Source organism: Miscanthus floridulus, chromosome 1 (genome assembly GCF_019320115.1).
Source record: "Miscanthus floridulus cultivar M001 chromosome 1, ASM1932011v1, whole genome shotgun sequence".
Taxonomy (NCBI): Eukaryota; Viridiplantae; Streptophyta; class Magnoliopsida; order Poales; family Poaceae; genus Miscanthus; species Miscanthus floridulus.
Genome location: NC_089580.1, coordinates 92483331 through 92497037, shown reverse-complemented (window position 1 = coordinate 92497037; position 13707 = coordinate 92483331). Strand labels below are relative to the sequence as shown.

Sequence of the window (13707 nt, the reverse complement as noted above, 5' to 3'; positions counted from 1 at the left end):
TGCAACGGTGATTTGCTGTTGCACTGGGAACCTCCGCATCGTGGGCATCCTTTGAAGCATTTTAGACAATAATTAGAAATTGCTCAAAGTCAATTTTGCAAAGATTCGAGACGTTCAAAGGGTGAAGCTAACGCTTCCCTGGCTGCTAAGAAAAAGGTAGAACCATAAATACTATCCGAAATAGTGGAGGGTGAATTAGCTGTCAAGAATGTAAATGCTGCAATTTTCCATCAAAAGAACAGAGTAAATGATGTTAATGTGCAAACAGTGTAACCAGGGATGGTGTGTGTAGGGTTTCAGTGGCTGTTTGCACAGTCGTTATGTAGCATAATCTAAATCGGCATGTGTACACGTAACGTCTTGGTACTTCGGTTGCTATGCGCACGCAAGCTGGCCCATTGGCTGTGTCAAATCTGCATTATCTAATATACAATTGAATCTAGGGTATTAGTTTTTTTAAATAATCTAGGGTATTACTTAATGCTGCGTTGAACCTGCTTTGAGCACTTTCGAAGACTGCATAAAAATCTTCACGGACAACCAGATTCACGTAACCTGCATTTTATACAAGTCTACATATAGAATAACACAGCACTAATCAGGCCCATATACACATCTAAAATTTAATTTGACGAATCTCTAACATGTTACAATTAACTAATCAGCCCCATAAACACATCCAAAATTGAATTTGACGAATCTCTAACATGTTACAAAATTGTTGGCGAACAAATGAAGATACGTATCAGTAACACAATGGTCACATAACAAGTTCATAATTTTGAAGAATTTAATTTAAACATGAAGCGAGAAAAATAGAAAACTGTCCAATTGAATAATGTTTGCCCAGAACTGACTACCAAGCTCCTACACACACCATTCCTACTAATAACCACATTCTACAGCATAAAAATCCATGCATAAAGCTGGTCCTTAACAGGCTATCATCTATGGTCTATAACTTATAACACACCTAATTTAACCTCATTTACCACAACAAACAAGAAAACAGTGATCTTGGCCAGTGTTTACACCTTCCTACGTTGTATATATAGGCAAAGAAGTGAACCAATTATTTGTGGTTACATGCTACCAGGACCTCCCTTATTGGCGCCTTGCAGCTGCTCCATCGGGGAGTTAGCTATGCTGTTGACTGACCCATGGGTCTGGGAGCTCAGCTGCGGGCTTGGGGGAGGGCCTGGAGTGGCTACAGGGTTGGCCACGATATTGCTCATTTGCTGCAGAGTTCCTGAGCTCAACTGGGGGCTCATTGCAGCCTGCTGTCCCATTTGCTGTGGGCTTATCTGCTGCTGCATCATCAGCGACTGCTGCGAGCCAGCAGGTGAGCCCACCTGTGCCTGCTTTAACGGAGATCCCATTTGCTGTTGCTGCTGCTGCAGTTGTTGTTGGAGCTGCTGCTGCTGCAGTTGTTGCTGTATTTGTTGCTGTTGCTGTAGCTGCTGCATTTGTTGCTGCTGCTGCTGCGGGTTCTGATGGAGCTGCTGCTGTTGCTGGGGGTTCTGTTGGAGCTGCTGCTGCTGCAACTGCTGCTGGAGCTGCATTTGCTGTTGAGGGTTCAGCTGAAAGTTACCTCCTGGCATTTTTGGAGGGCCCATAGACGACAACATGGCCCTCTGCAGGGGACCAAGGTTGCTTCTGTTTAGCGGCTGGCCCATCATAGATAAGCCAGCTGAACTAGGAAGGATTGGAGAGCTGCTTCCAGGCATTCCAACCATTCCAGGATACATGCCTGCTGCCCTTTGTTGTGCCAACCCCATACGCATCTTGGCAAAAGTAGCAGGGTTCATACCTGGCCGAAGTCCAGCAAGGTTGGATGCCATTCCCATGTTCATTGGATTTGAATTGTTACCTAAGCCTGACATTGTTCCCATGGGGGAGGATATGGGACGCACGTTGCCCATTCCCATAACATTACCAAGGCCGCCAAGACCAACATTGTTAACCATATTGCCCATGTTCATGGCTGAGCCAAGCCCCATCATCACTTTCCTAGACATAGGTTGTTGCTGTTGTGCCTGTAGCATTTGAAGCTGCAAGGATGTAGGAGGAGCCTTATTGTTACCTATCTGACTTGAGCCCATTGGGAGATTTGAGCCAGGCCCCAACATCTGAGATAATGGGCTCGTGGGGAGAAGCTGAGGTCTTTGCATCTGGTTCAGTGGAAGAGAGGATGGTTGCTGCATCTGGGCTTGAGCAGTTTGCTGCAGTGGTTGCTGCTGTGACTGTTGCTGCTGCGGCTGCTGAACCAAATTGTGGTCAAGCTGCTGGCTCCTTGGAGGCATGGCTGCCCCTTGCATATAACCTTGCTGCATTGCTAGAACCTGGTTGCTACTTGCAGATGATAGCATCCTATTGACAGGAAGCTGTTGCATCTGTGTTCCAGGTGCCACATTTGCATGGGCTGCAGCATTAAGTTGTTGGCTTACACCTCCCTCTTGCTTTACATCACTCACTAAATTGTCTGGTAAAATTCCAGATAGTGTACTGAGGTTAGCAAGGGGGGTGCCACGCAAGACTTTATCATCAGCTTTAGAATGCCCATCTTGCAACATCTAGAGCAAAAAGTACAGAAAGGTAAAGAAAAATGAGAAAATTGACTTAAGCATCTTACTATTTAGGGCTTTAGGGTTATGGAACTTACAAGGGGAATAAGCTGCTCTGCAAGCAAGTCGGCATAGTACTGGCAGAGCAAAAAATTGAAAAGTTAGGGCAGAAATAGAGCATTAAATAGTATGCCCTAGTGTTTCAGGGCCTTTAAGCTACAAAGGGCAACAGTGAAAGCTTGAGAGATAACAACAAACCTTTGTCGGTAATATGAATACACAATCATATGAATTTGGACCATCAAAATCTTCTAGATCTCCATATTGCATTTTTACAGTTTCATCCGACGTTTCCTTGAAAATAACCTGGAATGGCCTTGAATGACCTGTAGGACAGTGCGAATCAGATTAACTGAAGGTGCTGTGGCTTTTCTTTCCTGGGGGGACCTTTTCAGCAAAATGTCTGTAAAGCATACCTTGGTACATGCGGTTTGTGCTCACAAAGTTTATCACTCTAGTCTTGCACGTGTTTATAGTTCCACTAATCATAGAATTACAAAGAGGTCTTGTTGTATCTTTATAATTCTCAGAATGGAAACAACTATTGAGACATCTAGCTACATCTTGATGACTTTGATTGGTAATGGTTTTCTTTTGAGATATTTTATCAACCTTGTTCTTCTTATTGAAAAGCTGGAACCTGAAAAGGATACACAACAATAAGTACATGTAGAAAGAAAAATATTATCACAATGCAATGGCCAAAGAGAAATATTTCAAATCGTCCACAAGGGTCAGCTATGTGCCACTTTATAATGGGATCTATATTGAAAAAAAAGAACATATATGCATAGTTCGGTTTTAGCTCTAGCCTACCCCCAACTTACTTGGGACTAAAAGGCTTTGTTGCTGTTGTATATGCATTGCTGACTTCACTTCACGGAATTCTATATTTAAACAAACTTAAGGGCAAATATATACAGGAAAAATTGACTAAATTATAGTCCACACTTGTAACAACTGATAAACAGCCTATTCGCTTGGTCGTAAACGATCGTGGATTATAAGCCAGAATAGTATTTTTCTCTCACACCAAACCAGCCAGCAGTAATAATCCACGATCGTTTAAGCCGAAACGAACAGGCTGAAAAGGTACCAATGCACTTTGTACATGAGATTCAGTACTACAAAAACATTTTAGACTCGCAAGGCTTTCTTCAGGATTTTAGTTAGCTGAGAAACTCCAGTCCTAAAAAAGATGTTTTAATTCTTTACCCTTTCATTTTGTTAGGTACTCCCTCAATTCCAAATTGTAAGTTGTTTTGACTTTTATAGGCACATAGCTTTTGCTATGTACCTAGATACGCGCTATATCTAGATACATAGTTTAAAGAAGCCAAAATACCTTACAATTTGGAATGGAGGGACTAGTTATTTAGGTTAAAATGTTGATAACTTTGGTAAAGAATTGAAACAGTTCATTTGCACATTTTAGCCTGACACTTTTTTGTGTGACCATAGGAAGTAATAGAGCTGAATCTCAACTTTAAAATAGCCTACATGTCAAATTCACGACGTGCAACCCAAAACTTCCTAAAAAAGTGCCTCCCATGACAGACTTCCAAAGAAACTAAGAATAGAAGGGGAAAAAATTTCGTGAAGGGAGAGAGCAGATGTGGAAATTATGCCATACCGATGGGAAATATTATCAATTTTTGCAAATTTATCAAGGATTGCTTGGTCTCCCATAGGTGTGGTTCCAATCGATGGGCTGCTCGCATTCAGCGGAGCATGCATGTTTGAAACACTGGCTGGAGACCCAACAGCACTCACAGGCGGTTGAGTTTTGGGGACAGAATTTGTTTTCCTCTTGGAGGAAGCAACAGCTGGCTGTTGTATTCGGTGCATGGAATCACTAGGACTGGAAGCTACAGAAGGAAATCCAACTGCAGCATTGGAATTTGCAGCAAATTTATCTTTCTGTACCCCTATTACAGCTGATGTCACAGCAGAACCAAACTGGCCACCCATTGAACTGCTTGATATCTCTCCAGATTTCGAGGACACTGGAGACTGAACCATAGGCCCAGAAGGGGCACGAGAGCTAGGTGCTAATTTTCTTCTTGGAATTATTTCTTCTTTTTTCAAGTCCTTCTCAGCTGCGAACCGAGTATTTTGCCACTGTCCCATGTTTGGAACATTGTTTCTTGCCGCTGATTGCTGTGGTAAATGTTGAGCCTGGGATTGCTGCTGATCCAGCATGGAACTTTCAGGTGCCATAGACTGCAAGGCGTCTTTCGACTTATCAGAACCATCCATCTGCTCTTGCTTAGCACCGTATCTCAAATTATGCTGATGATTGAAATATAAGGAAGATCCTGGATCTTGCATGTTGCTCATCATCGAAGAAGGATATCTCTGACCACTCAGTGAAGATGCATACTGCATCCCCTTGACATCTAATTGTGGATGTAGTTGATGGTTCTTCCATTGCATCTCCTGCCCACCAAGGGGTTGAGGCCTTATCTGCTGCTGCTGTACATGATCAATGCCACCAGTTGGCTTTATTCTCTTAGGATCTTGAAGCGGGGCATCTTGCATTTCCCTCTTCACAGATAGAAGGCCATTGGCAGCCACAGTGTCATTGTAACCAATCATGCTCTGAGGAGATGAAATGCTTGAATTGATTCCAGAAAAATTCGCAGGCAGTCCTGCCATACGATCATTACCAGCAGCAGAATAACTTAAGGCTTGCTGTAGACCAGATTGGGACAAATGCATTCTGGCGGCATCTTGTGAAGAATTATTTGGTCTAGGTGTCTGAGAACCACCCAAGACCGAGATATTTTGGATGGTAATGTTATCACCAACCTGCTGAGCTGCATTACTGCTAGTGATGCCCATCTCATCAACTTTGGCATTTTCAGGTAACCTATCAATGCAAACCTTTTTACCATGAGACATGTTACTGGATGTGACAACAACTTCAGGATTTTGCCTCAGCCTCCTCTTTTTTCCTATACCGAGGCTCAACTGCAAGTAACATAAGAGGCTTAGCTTGAGACATATACCTATCATGATAATATTTTCTGTTCAGCATGTGTCCATACCTTATGCGGAACAGGATCCTGACAAAGTCGATCCAGTTTAGGTGTAGGGTCTAAGCAAAGTTCTGGTTGTAGAGCTCTCACAATGCGAGCCTCAGCTTCCTAGAGAAACATGCATATCACAATAGCCCATATGGTTCGGGAAAGCAAATTGAATTGCATTAACTGAAATTTCAGGTTACTCTATTACAGAAGTTCATTTAGATATCCAACCATACATATATTTTACATTTCTATTACTGTATCATGCTATTCCAGTGTTACTAATCAGTTATTGAAGAACTAACTTGCAATTGCTAAGTATTAGCTACACAAATGATTAAATTCAGTTAATACATTCTCAAATAAACAATTTCCTATAGATACTAGAGTATAAAAACTGCAAGTACAGATGCCAAAATGAGCCATGTTGAAATTCCAACTAATAGAGTAGATGTTACCACAGCATACTTACCACAAAATCCCTGTAAGTCCAGGAATCATCAGATAGAAGGGTAATGTCCTTTACAACATTCTCAAAGGTCATTCGCAGTCGTACTTTATTCACAATAGGTAATCCTAGCTCAGCAGATGATGCAGGCGCTTCGTTGGACACATGCTTTCGGTAGTCACGTATCTAGAAAGAGATCTCATTACTTATATCGATGTAGGACAATGAAGTATGAAGTACTGCTAAAGACTCAGTGGTCTCTTATCAATAAGGTACAGTAACACATGACCATGAGTGCATGACACAGCATGATGGTTCACGATAATGCATAACCATTGTTTCTGAAAAAAGTGTTAGGAAAAAGGTTGGTACAGTACTGGTAGGTTGGCATATTGTAGAACATGTTGGCAGTAAAGCTCCCAAACTTAGTTTTTTCTTTTAAAGAAGGATTTCTCCCATATAGCGTAAAACCTCAGTACAGAAATTGTGACAGTATGCTTTTTGAACCATGTATCAGAGAAACCAAGCACAACTTATTACTTATAAGAGAATAGATTTCAGAAAGGTTTCAGCATGTTGCAGTTCAATAGCATTGCATGGATAGCATTTCTTAAGTATGATAAAACAACTTACCTCACAAACAACTGATCCATTATAGTACTTGCTTGGTATCTCATCAAGAATATCGCCAGGTAGCCTCCCAGCTTCAATGGCCTTGAGATCATGAGGAAACTCATTTAACTATGATTAGAGTCATGTAGATCAATATTTAACATATTATTTTTAGCCAGCTAAATGGATAAACCTGGTCAATCAGTTAGGAAGCTCAAAAAAGCAAAGCAAAAATATTTGTCTACTGTCTTGTACTCAAAACGTCTGCACATTTCAGAGAAAATTGCCACTCATAATATGGTAGTATATGAAAATGATCATGCACAGGAAACTTGGGCTCTTGGGCTACAGGTTGCTAAGGTCAAACTATAGGGTCACACCAATGTTGTAATCGTATATGGTCTTATAGAAGAATAGAAATTCATCACTATGTAAGAGGCGCTGATCTGAAAACTTCTCGTTTTTGTTTTTTCAGATGGGACTCGACATTCTTGGTTGAGATCGCAAAAGAAATATGCGTAAACTATACCTTTCTCAATAGGATATTGGCAATGATTTTTTTTTATTCAAATCCAACCCAATTTCATAATTTTGCACCAACCTGATACTATTTCAAGTATACATAAATAATATTGATGCAAATATGTAGACTTTTTCCCCTCCAAAGTTTTAGGTTATCCCAGCTATTTATATTTGAATTTGGTAAAGAAATATACATATTTCACTGTCAGTGTTATAAGCCTTATTTTGAAGTGTTCAACAAATTTAATGTGAACTCCAGTTTCTTTCGATGAGATAGATAAATGGGAATGACTATAATTGGATAGAATCTCAGTGGTATCTTACAATTGCCCAAGTTTTTGCATCTTACTGGAAAGTATAAGGCCCTGTTTGGAACACAAGAATTTTTCCCTATTCCTCCTATGAAATTCCTGTGTTCCAAACACAAGAATTTTCCCTATTCCTCCTACAAAATTCCTGCGTTCCAAACAGGCCTTAAACATCGCCCCAACTCTATCCATATTACAACATACAATAATTCATATTTCAAGCAATTCCAATTTGTGTTCATAAATAGTAAATGCGGTATGAACCAAATTGGTTGGTTTTCACACCTAATTTGGCTCCAATTTTTGGGTATGACATTGCATGCACTATGGAAATGTCATCCAAGGACACAACTAAAACAAAACTTGCAAGCAAGTGATACCATACTTACAGAGAATAACTTTTCCGATGCTCTATCATAGGGATGCAGTGTTTTGCCGTCCTGAATTGAGATCTGACTCGGATCCATCTGAACATATATGTATTTTATGTCAGCAGTATATTCATAGTTGAATGCCTTTCTCTCGAGTTCCAGAAAAACCAATGCCAACAAGAATAGTAATTGAAATTCACTACATAAATTTCCAGATGAAAAACTCACAGATGCTGACTTTGAAATGAGATAACCTCTCTCATAGAGGCTAAATGTGAAAGAAACCTCATGATCTGCAATACAATGTTGAGTGCATAATATAAAGCAGTGTAAATACAAAAACTGATACAAATAAAAAATCTTCAACTGTTCAAAATACCTGGCAAAATTTCCTTGGAGCACGCTGGTAAAATTTTGATGCCATTGACATCTTTTCCTCTCTCAACGAAGTTGTCCTGCACAAAGAGATTAAATGAGCATTCCATCATAGCAAACCAAGTTATTATGAAGAAAAGAGAATTGCATGTCAAAGTCAAATTAATAAAAGCAAATACAAAGAGAAAACCAGAAAAACAAAATATATAATTTTTTAAACATGTTGTAAGTATCTTCTCTCCAATCATTTTAAGCTAACAGAAGATCTGGCAAGAAGGTTTGGACCATCTACTGTCCACTTGAAGTTTAACATTCCAGGTACAATACATGCCAATACTTGGTAATTTTACATTGCTATACCACAAAGAACTCCAATTGGTATGGCTTGTCTCCCAACAAAAATTAGAAGCTACTTGAACACTAGAGCAACAATCCATGGATGGTGCGACAGAAAGAGCTGGACAAGATAACATCCCTGGTCTCAACAGATACTAGTACAACTCAAAAAGAATCTCCAGTATTGGTGTTCTTATGTTAATTGGAAGGTAGGAGCATTGCCCTTGCTTCGTGGCAAATACGTCTGGGAAAATCCTTGGAAACCGCACCCAAAATGCCCTAGACCCAACGGACAATCAAAATTAAGGTAATTGACAACAAGCAATTAGCTAGAGTATTTCACAAGATAAAAAGCTCTTCGGTAGATACTGAGTTCAAGCAGCCCAAATGGCCATCCTCTTAATTCAGCTGCCATAGCCGAACTGCCACACACAGCCATCCAAAAAACCGAGCCTAACACCAACTGCCTCAAACTCCTGCAGAGTTCAATCGGCAACGAAGAACACACACGCCAAAATTCAGTCTTTGAATGTTCAATCCCTCAGAAGGATTTGACCACTCCGAACGAAAACGCGATTGAGTGTCCAACACAAGCTTTCGAGCCGAAATCACCCAAAATATATTAAACCTTGTAGCGAATTAACGAAATTCGCCTGAAAAACACCAAATTCGAAACAAAGATCAGATTTTTCATCAGTTCCCCGCACAAATTGCTTTCCGCTCCCAGATCCCCACCCCCACTGTTGCTACCCAGACCATCTCGAAGCGAGACACAAACCCAAGCGAGCAAGCGATAGAAAGCACGAGCGCCTCACCTCGCGTCTCGACTCAGACAGGGACCCCTCCTTCTCCCCCGCGCCCGGCTTTTCCGCCTCCGCCGCCTGTGCCAGCGCCGCGGACGCCGAGCGCGCGGCCGGTTGCACGCGGACCCCGACCTTCGACAGCTTGAACGAGATCCCCATCCCAACAGGGGGCGCCGCCCCGCGGCGACAACCTAGGCTTTCTCCCCTCAACTTCCTTCACCGCCGACGAGCTCGTGCGTACGGTGACGCGGCTGTGTTGTATGCCTCTTGCAGCCTTGCAGGGAGAGTGCGTGTTACTGACATGTGGGGTCAATAAACGTGGGCCGGAGGGTCGCATCCGCTGGTGTACAGACGGGACTGATGAACTGGGTTTATATCGCCAGACTCGGTTGCATGCGTGGACTTCGTTCAGGCGCTTCCGCGATAAGCCGCCGACTTCCTGTAGCCGTTCCGCTCGAGCTTTTCTCTAGAGATGTAGTAGCTTCTCGAAAATATTTCGTGTGTTTTTTTTAAAAGGCATGTTTGGCACAGCTTCATCAAGAACATGATTGGTCGAGAAGAAACCACAGCCTAGCTCCTGGGATGCATGACACGCTGATTTTTTATTTTTTTTAGCCTCTACTCTGGGTACAGCTGTAGAATCTGTTCATGTACGAACACACACCCACACACACCACACACACTACACACACCATGCGTACACAAACAGATCTACAACTACACGCAAATATGAAGACCGCGTCCTTTTTGAGATCACCAGAACTATCTACGGCTCCGTAGGCGACGAGCGCGTCGCAATCGCTTTGTAGTTTCATATGATAGAGGCTGTAGAATTGTTTGGGAATAAATCCCGGTGAGAGACGTGAGTCGAATCCAGGATTCGAACCCACGCCGGCAGCGAGCGCACCTGGCTCAGCTAGCCAGTTCGGTTCTCATGACACGCTGATTGGTTAGCTGGATGCAGGCTTGAGCCTGGTCCAGCTGGTGCAAATGCGGCTCCCAAGCCAGGCTCTACGGAAATGGAATGAGGTCCGTTTCCCGCGAGCCTGGCTCGCGTGGTGCCACGTGCGTGTATAGTATATAGTATACAAGCGTATGCATGGGCAACCGATCACCAGCTGCGTTCAACCTTGCCCGCACGGTGACACAAACCAAACAATGGCCGGCGTTTGCGTCCGTCGAACCTAGCCACGCTTGGTCTGGCTCTGCTGCGCAGCCTGGTCTATCCGTGTGCGCCATCCAATCACGCCCCGATAACTTTATGAGTTTTTTTTTTGGTTAAACATCCTTTTTTTTAAATAGCTTATGAGGTGAAGTTTCTTTTTTATACTCTCACAAAGGAACGGAGAGAGGTGAAGCTAAAAAGAGTAGTTTTTTTACATCTGTCCTCCTCATTTCTCTCTCAACGAAGTCATTGATGAAGCTGTTTTGTCGAATAGATTTTTCTAAATCAGCTCAACTTCACCGAGAAAGCTACTTATGAAGCTATTTCTTAAAAAAAAACAGCTCACTGATTAAGTTGAGTTGTGCCAAAAGAGGCCCGAGTCTTCTCGAAACAATTTTGGTGTTTTCAGGAATGTGAGAAAAAGGTCAAAATGTCTATAGTACTCTTATTCATTTTACTCGTTCGTAGATACTTTCCTCGCTATAGAGTTTGTGCTGATTAATTTTTTTAAATTCAAATAAATTTTTAAAACTTGTTAACAATATTTGTATTTGTGAATAAGTTGATTCGAAAATATATTCAGCGGTTCATACACTTTTGTGGCTTGATGTGCGTGGTACTAAAATAACCTAGGTTTCTATTTTTTTTGTCTTCATCATGGGCCGTTGATTCCAAGTATTTTTTTCGGAGCCCCAAGTTACACCACACAAGAAGCCTCTAGAAAAGCCATGTCAGATTGGCCCATATAATTTATGGTTCAGCTTTTTAGGGCCTCTTTGGAATATGGATAGGAGAAATGCAGGAATTGAGTTGGCATGTTTTCCTAATCCCAAGAAATTGAAAACATCAGGAAGCCTTTGGTAGCTGCTCGGGTGAAACAAAGGAACTTGATGCTTCCTTTTGTAAATCTGAAGCTATGTGTGGTGCATTCAAAGCAAAATGCTGTGGTCAAGACACCCATAAAGATCAGCACAGACAGATGGTGAGAGTGTGCGAATGCTCTCTCTTGGCGCCGGGAAACTTTCCAAGAGGTGTGGGCTCTTGTTTAGGAATGCAATCCTATGAAATATTTCATTTCCTTTCCTGTGAACCAAAAGGAAGTGTAGGAAAAAAATCCTTTGGAAGTTGAATCCTATAAAATTCTTTTGCCAATCTTCCCATCCAAAGGGATCCTTAGTAGTTGAGACGTGAGATAAAAAATTGCATGATACAACGAGTGATCTTATATTAGACACTTCTCAAAAAAGGAAATAAAACTCATCGATAACAAGGAGTTGTTTTTACAAATTTTAAAGTAATGTGTGGTGACTGTTTAAGGTTGTTTCTTTCCCTTGTTGTCTAATTATTAGTGCAATCTTCAAATACTGGACAAACAATCAAAGAAATATGAGAATAGTAACATTTTCTTCAGTGTCATCCATTTAACAAACCGATACAAAATAAGTACAACAAAAACAAAAATTCTACGCCATACTAATTCTTTATTACGTATCTATTTTCTCGTGCAGTCGCTTTGTGGCTTTGTTAATGGCAGCTGAAGCGATCGTGCTCCTATAGTGAGGTATACAATGGATAGGCACATGTCCCCTCCTCAAAAAAAAAAAAAAACTTGTTTGATTTTCAAAAAAAAGGACAAAAGTAGTTAAGCAAAAGGTAAAAAAAATGAGAATAGAAAAGTACAAAGAAATAACATGTAGAAATTTTTGTTTCAGATAAAGACTAGAAGTTGCTAACACTTAAGGGTTATTTGAATCAGTTAAAGTTTAGTTGAACAAGACATGACGGTTCGAGGAAGTAGCTTTTAATCTAAAACTTCAGATAATCTAAACATGCTCACTTTTAGAATCGACCTTTTAATGATCTCTCTTTCTCTCTCATTTTGGCGATTCCACAATTCATCTTCCACTATATAGGATCACAGAGGGCGACTATAGAGATGGTCTTAAGTTTCTATCAAGACTTAATTAACAAAAGTGTAGAATCAAAACAATCGTTAAAACACAATTAAACCCCAAAAAAACAAGCACGAACATCATGTATCTAAGTCAAGGTTTGCAATTCTAGGGAGATACGCAAGCAATTATAGTTTTAGAAAAGTGAAAGGTTTGAGTATATTGAACAAAGTAAATGAGCTTAGGTGGACAAACCACAGTGTAGACTGTGAATTTTTAAAGTTTAATTGGATTGGTTTCATTACACTACTATAGAGTACTCCTCGCGTCCGGTTCCAAAAGCCTTATCACCGCCGATTTTGCTACAAACAACGGCGGACCCAGAAAATATTTTAGGGGGCTGAACAACACTGATGTTCGATCTTAAGTCTCAATCCTATACACTATAGAATTTTGCCTAAAATTCATAGGAGACGCTGGGGCTGAGCTCGAGACCGAGAACCGCCCGTCACCCGCCCACCGTGCTGCCAGCGTTCCGAAAGCCCACCCAAATGCAGAAGCTGGAATGGGACTGCATGTGTGCACGCGAGCTGGACAGATCACTTGGCTTTCATCTCTGGTGTTGTGGATGTGTTGCTCTGCTAGTGACAATGCCATTGCATTTGCATATCGTCATATCGATGTGTATAAATCGCTGGTAATACGTGGTGTGGTTTAGTAAGGAAAAACAGAAACTTCGAGCGTCAAGCAGTGGTCGTGCCGGAGTGGTTATTGGGCATGACTAGAAATCATGTGGGCTTTGCCCGCGCAGGTTAGAATCCTGCTGACGACCACGGTACATTTTATCAATATAAACTTTTGTTTTCTTTACGCATCAAAACAACGACCACGGTACATTTTATCAATATAAGCTTTTGTTTTCTTTTCGCATCAAAACAGTTACAGGGCCACACTTTTTTAGCTCTTTTTTGCGGAAATGCTATGACGCGTACGTCCCACGCACCGGACGCGCGTCAGACTACCATTCGCGACTCCACCGACCGCGCCTCGTCATATCCGCCCGCCCGACGCCACTTCACTTCAGCCGCTCCCCCCGCACTCGCACTTCACCCGCTCCCCCCGCTGCCCCGCAGTCGCTCTCTCCCGTAGTCGCACTCTGCCCGTTCCCCCACCCTCGCTCTCTTCTGCACTCGCTATCCGCGCTGCTTTCCTGCCCACTCTT

The 13707-nt window shown here is 41.8% G+C and overlaps 1 protein-coding gene and 1 non-coding gene across 2 annotated transcripts; one reads left to right on the top strand and one right to left on the bottom strand.

The window, feature by feature from the left end:
- Positions 1–579: 579 nt before the first annotated feature.
- Positions 580–9756, bottom strand: LOC136537793 (protein PHYTOCHROME-DEPENDENT LATE-FLOWERING-like). Its single transcript, XM_066529762.1, has 12 exons — positions 9441–9756; positions 8294–8369; positions 8143–8207; positions 7933–8010; positions 6735–6815; positions 6126–6287; positions 5675–5773; positions 4258–5597; positions 3041–3264; positions 2823–2950; positions 2663–2701; positions 580–2573 (listed from the first exon to the last, which is right to left on the bottom strand). The coding sequence occupies exons 1-12, from the start codon at positions 9585–9587 to the stop codon at positions 1083–1085; spliced, it is 3930 nt and encodes a 1309-aa protein (XP_066385859.1). The 5' UTR covers positions 9588–9756; the 3' UTR covers positions 580–1082.
- A 3479-nt stretch (positions 9757–13235) lies between these two features.
- TRNAS-AGA (transfer RNA serine (anticodon AGA)) lies at positions 13236–13320 on the top strand. Its single transcript has one exon. It is a non-coding gene; the product is annotated as a tRNA-Ser (tRNA).
- Positions 13321–13707: the final 387 nt, after the last annotated feature.

What these genes read in the sequence shown, in the direction of transcription:
- LOC136537793 (XM_066529762.1), bottom strand. Translation starts at nt 9,587, where the DNA reads ATGGGGATCTCGTTCAAGCTGTCGAAGGTCGGGGTCCGCGTGCAACCG. An exon ending in ATGGATCAGTTGTTTGTGAG is followed by an intron (nt 6,288 to 6,734) that starts GTAAGTTGTTTT and finishes ATCTCTTTCTAG; the next exon opens with ATACGTGACTACCGAAAGCA. An exon ending in TATTCATATTACCGACAAAG is followed by an intron (nt 2,702 to 2,822) that starts GTTTGTTGTTAT and finishes TTGCTCTGCCAG; the next exon opens with TACTATGCCGACTTGCTTGC.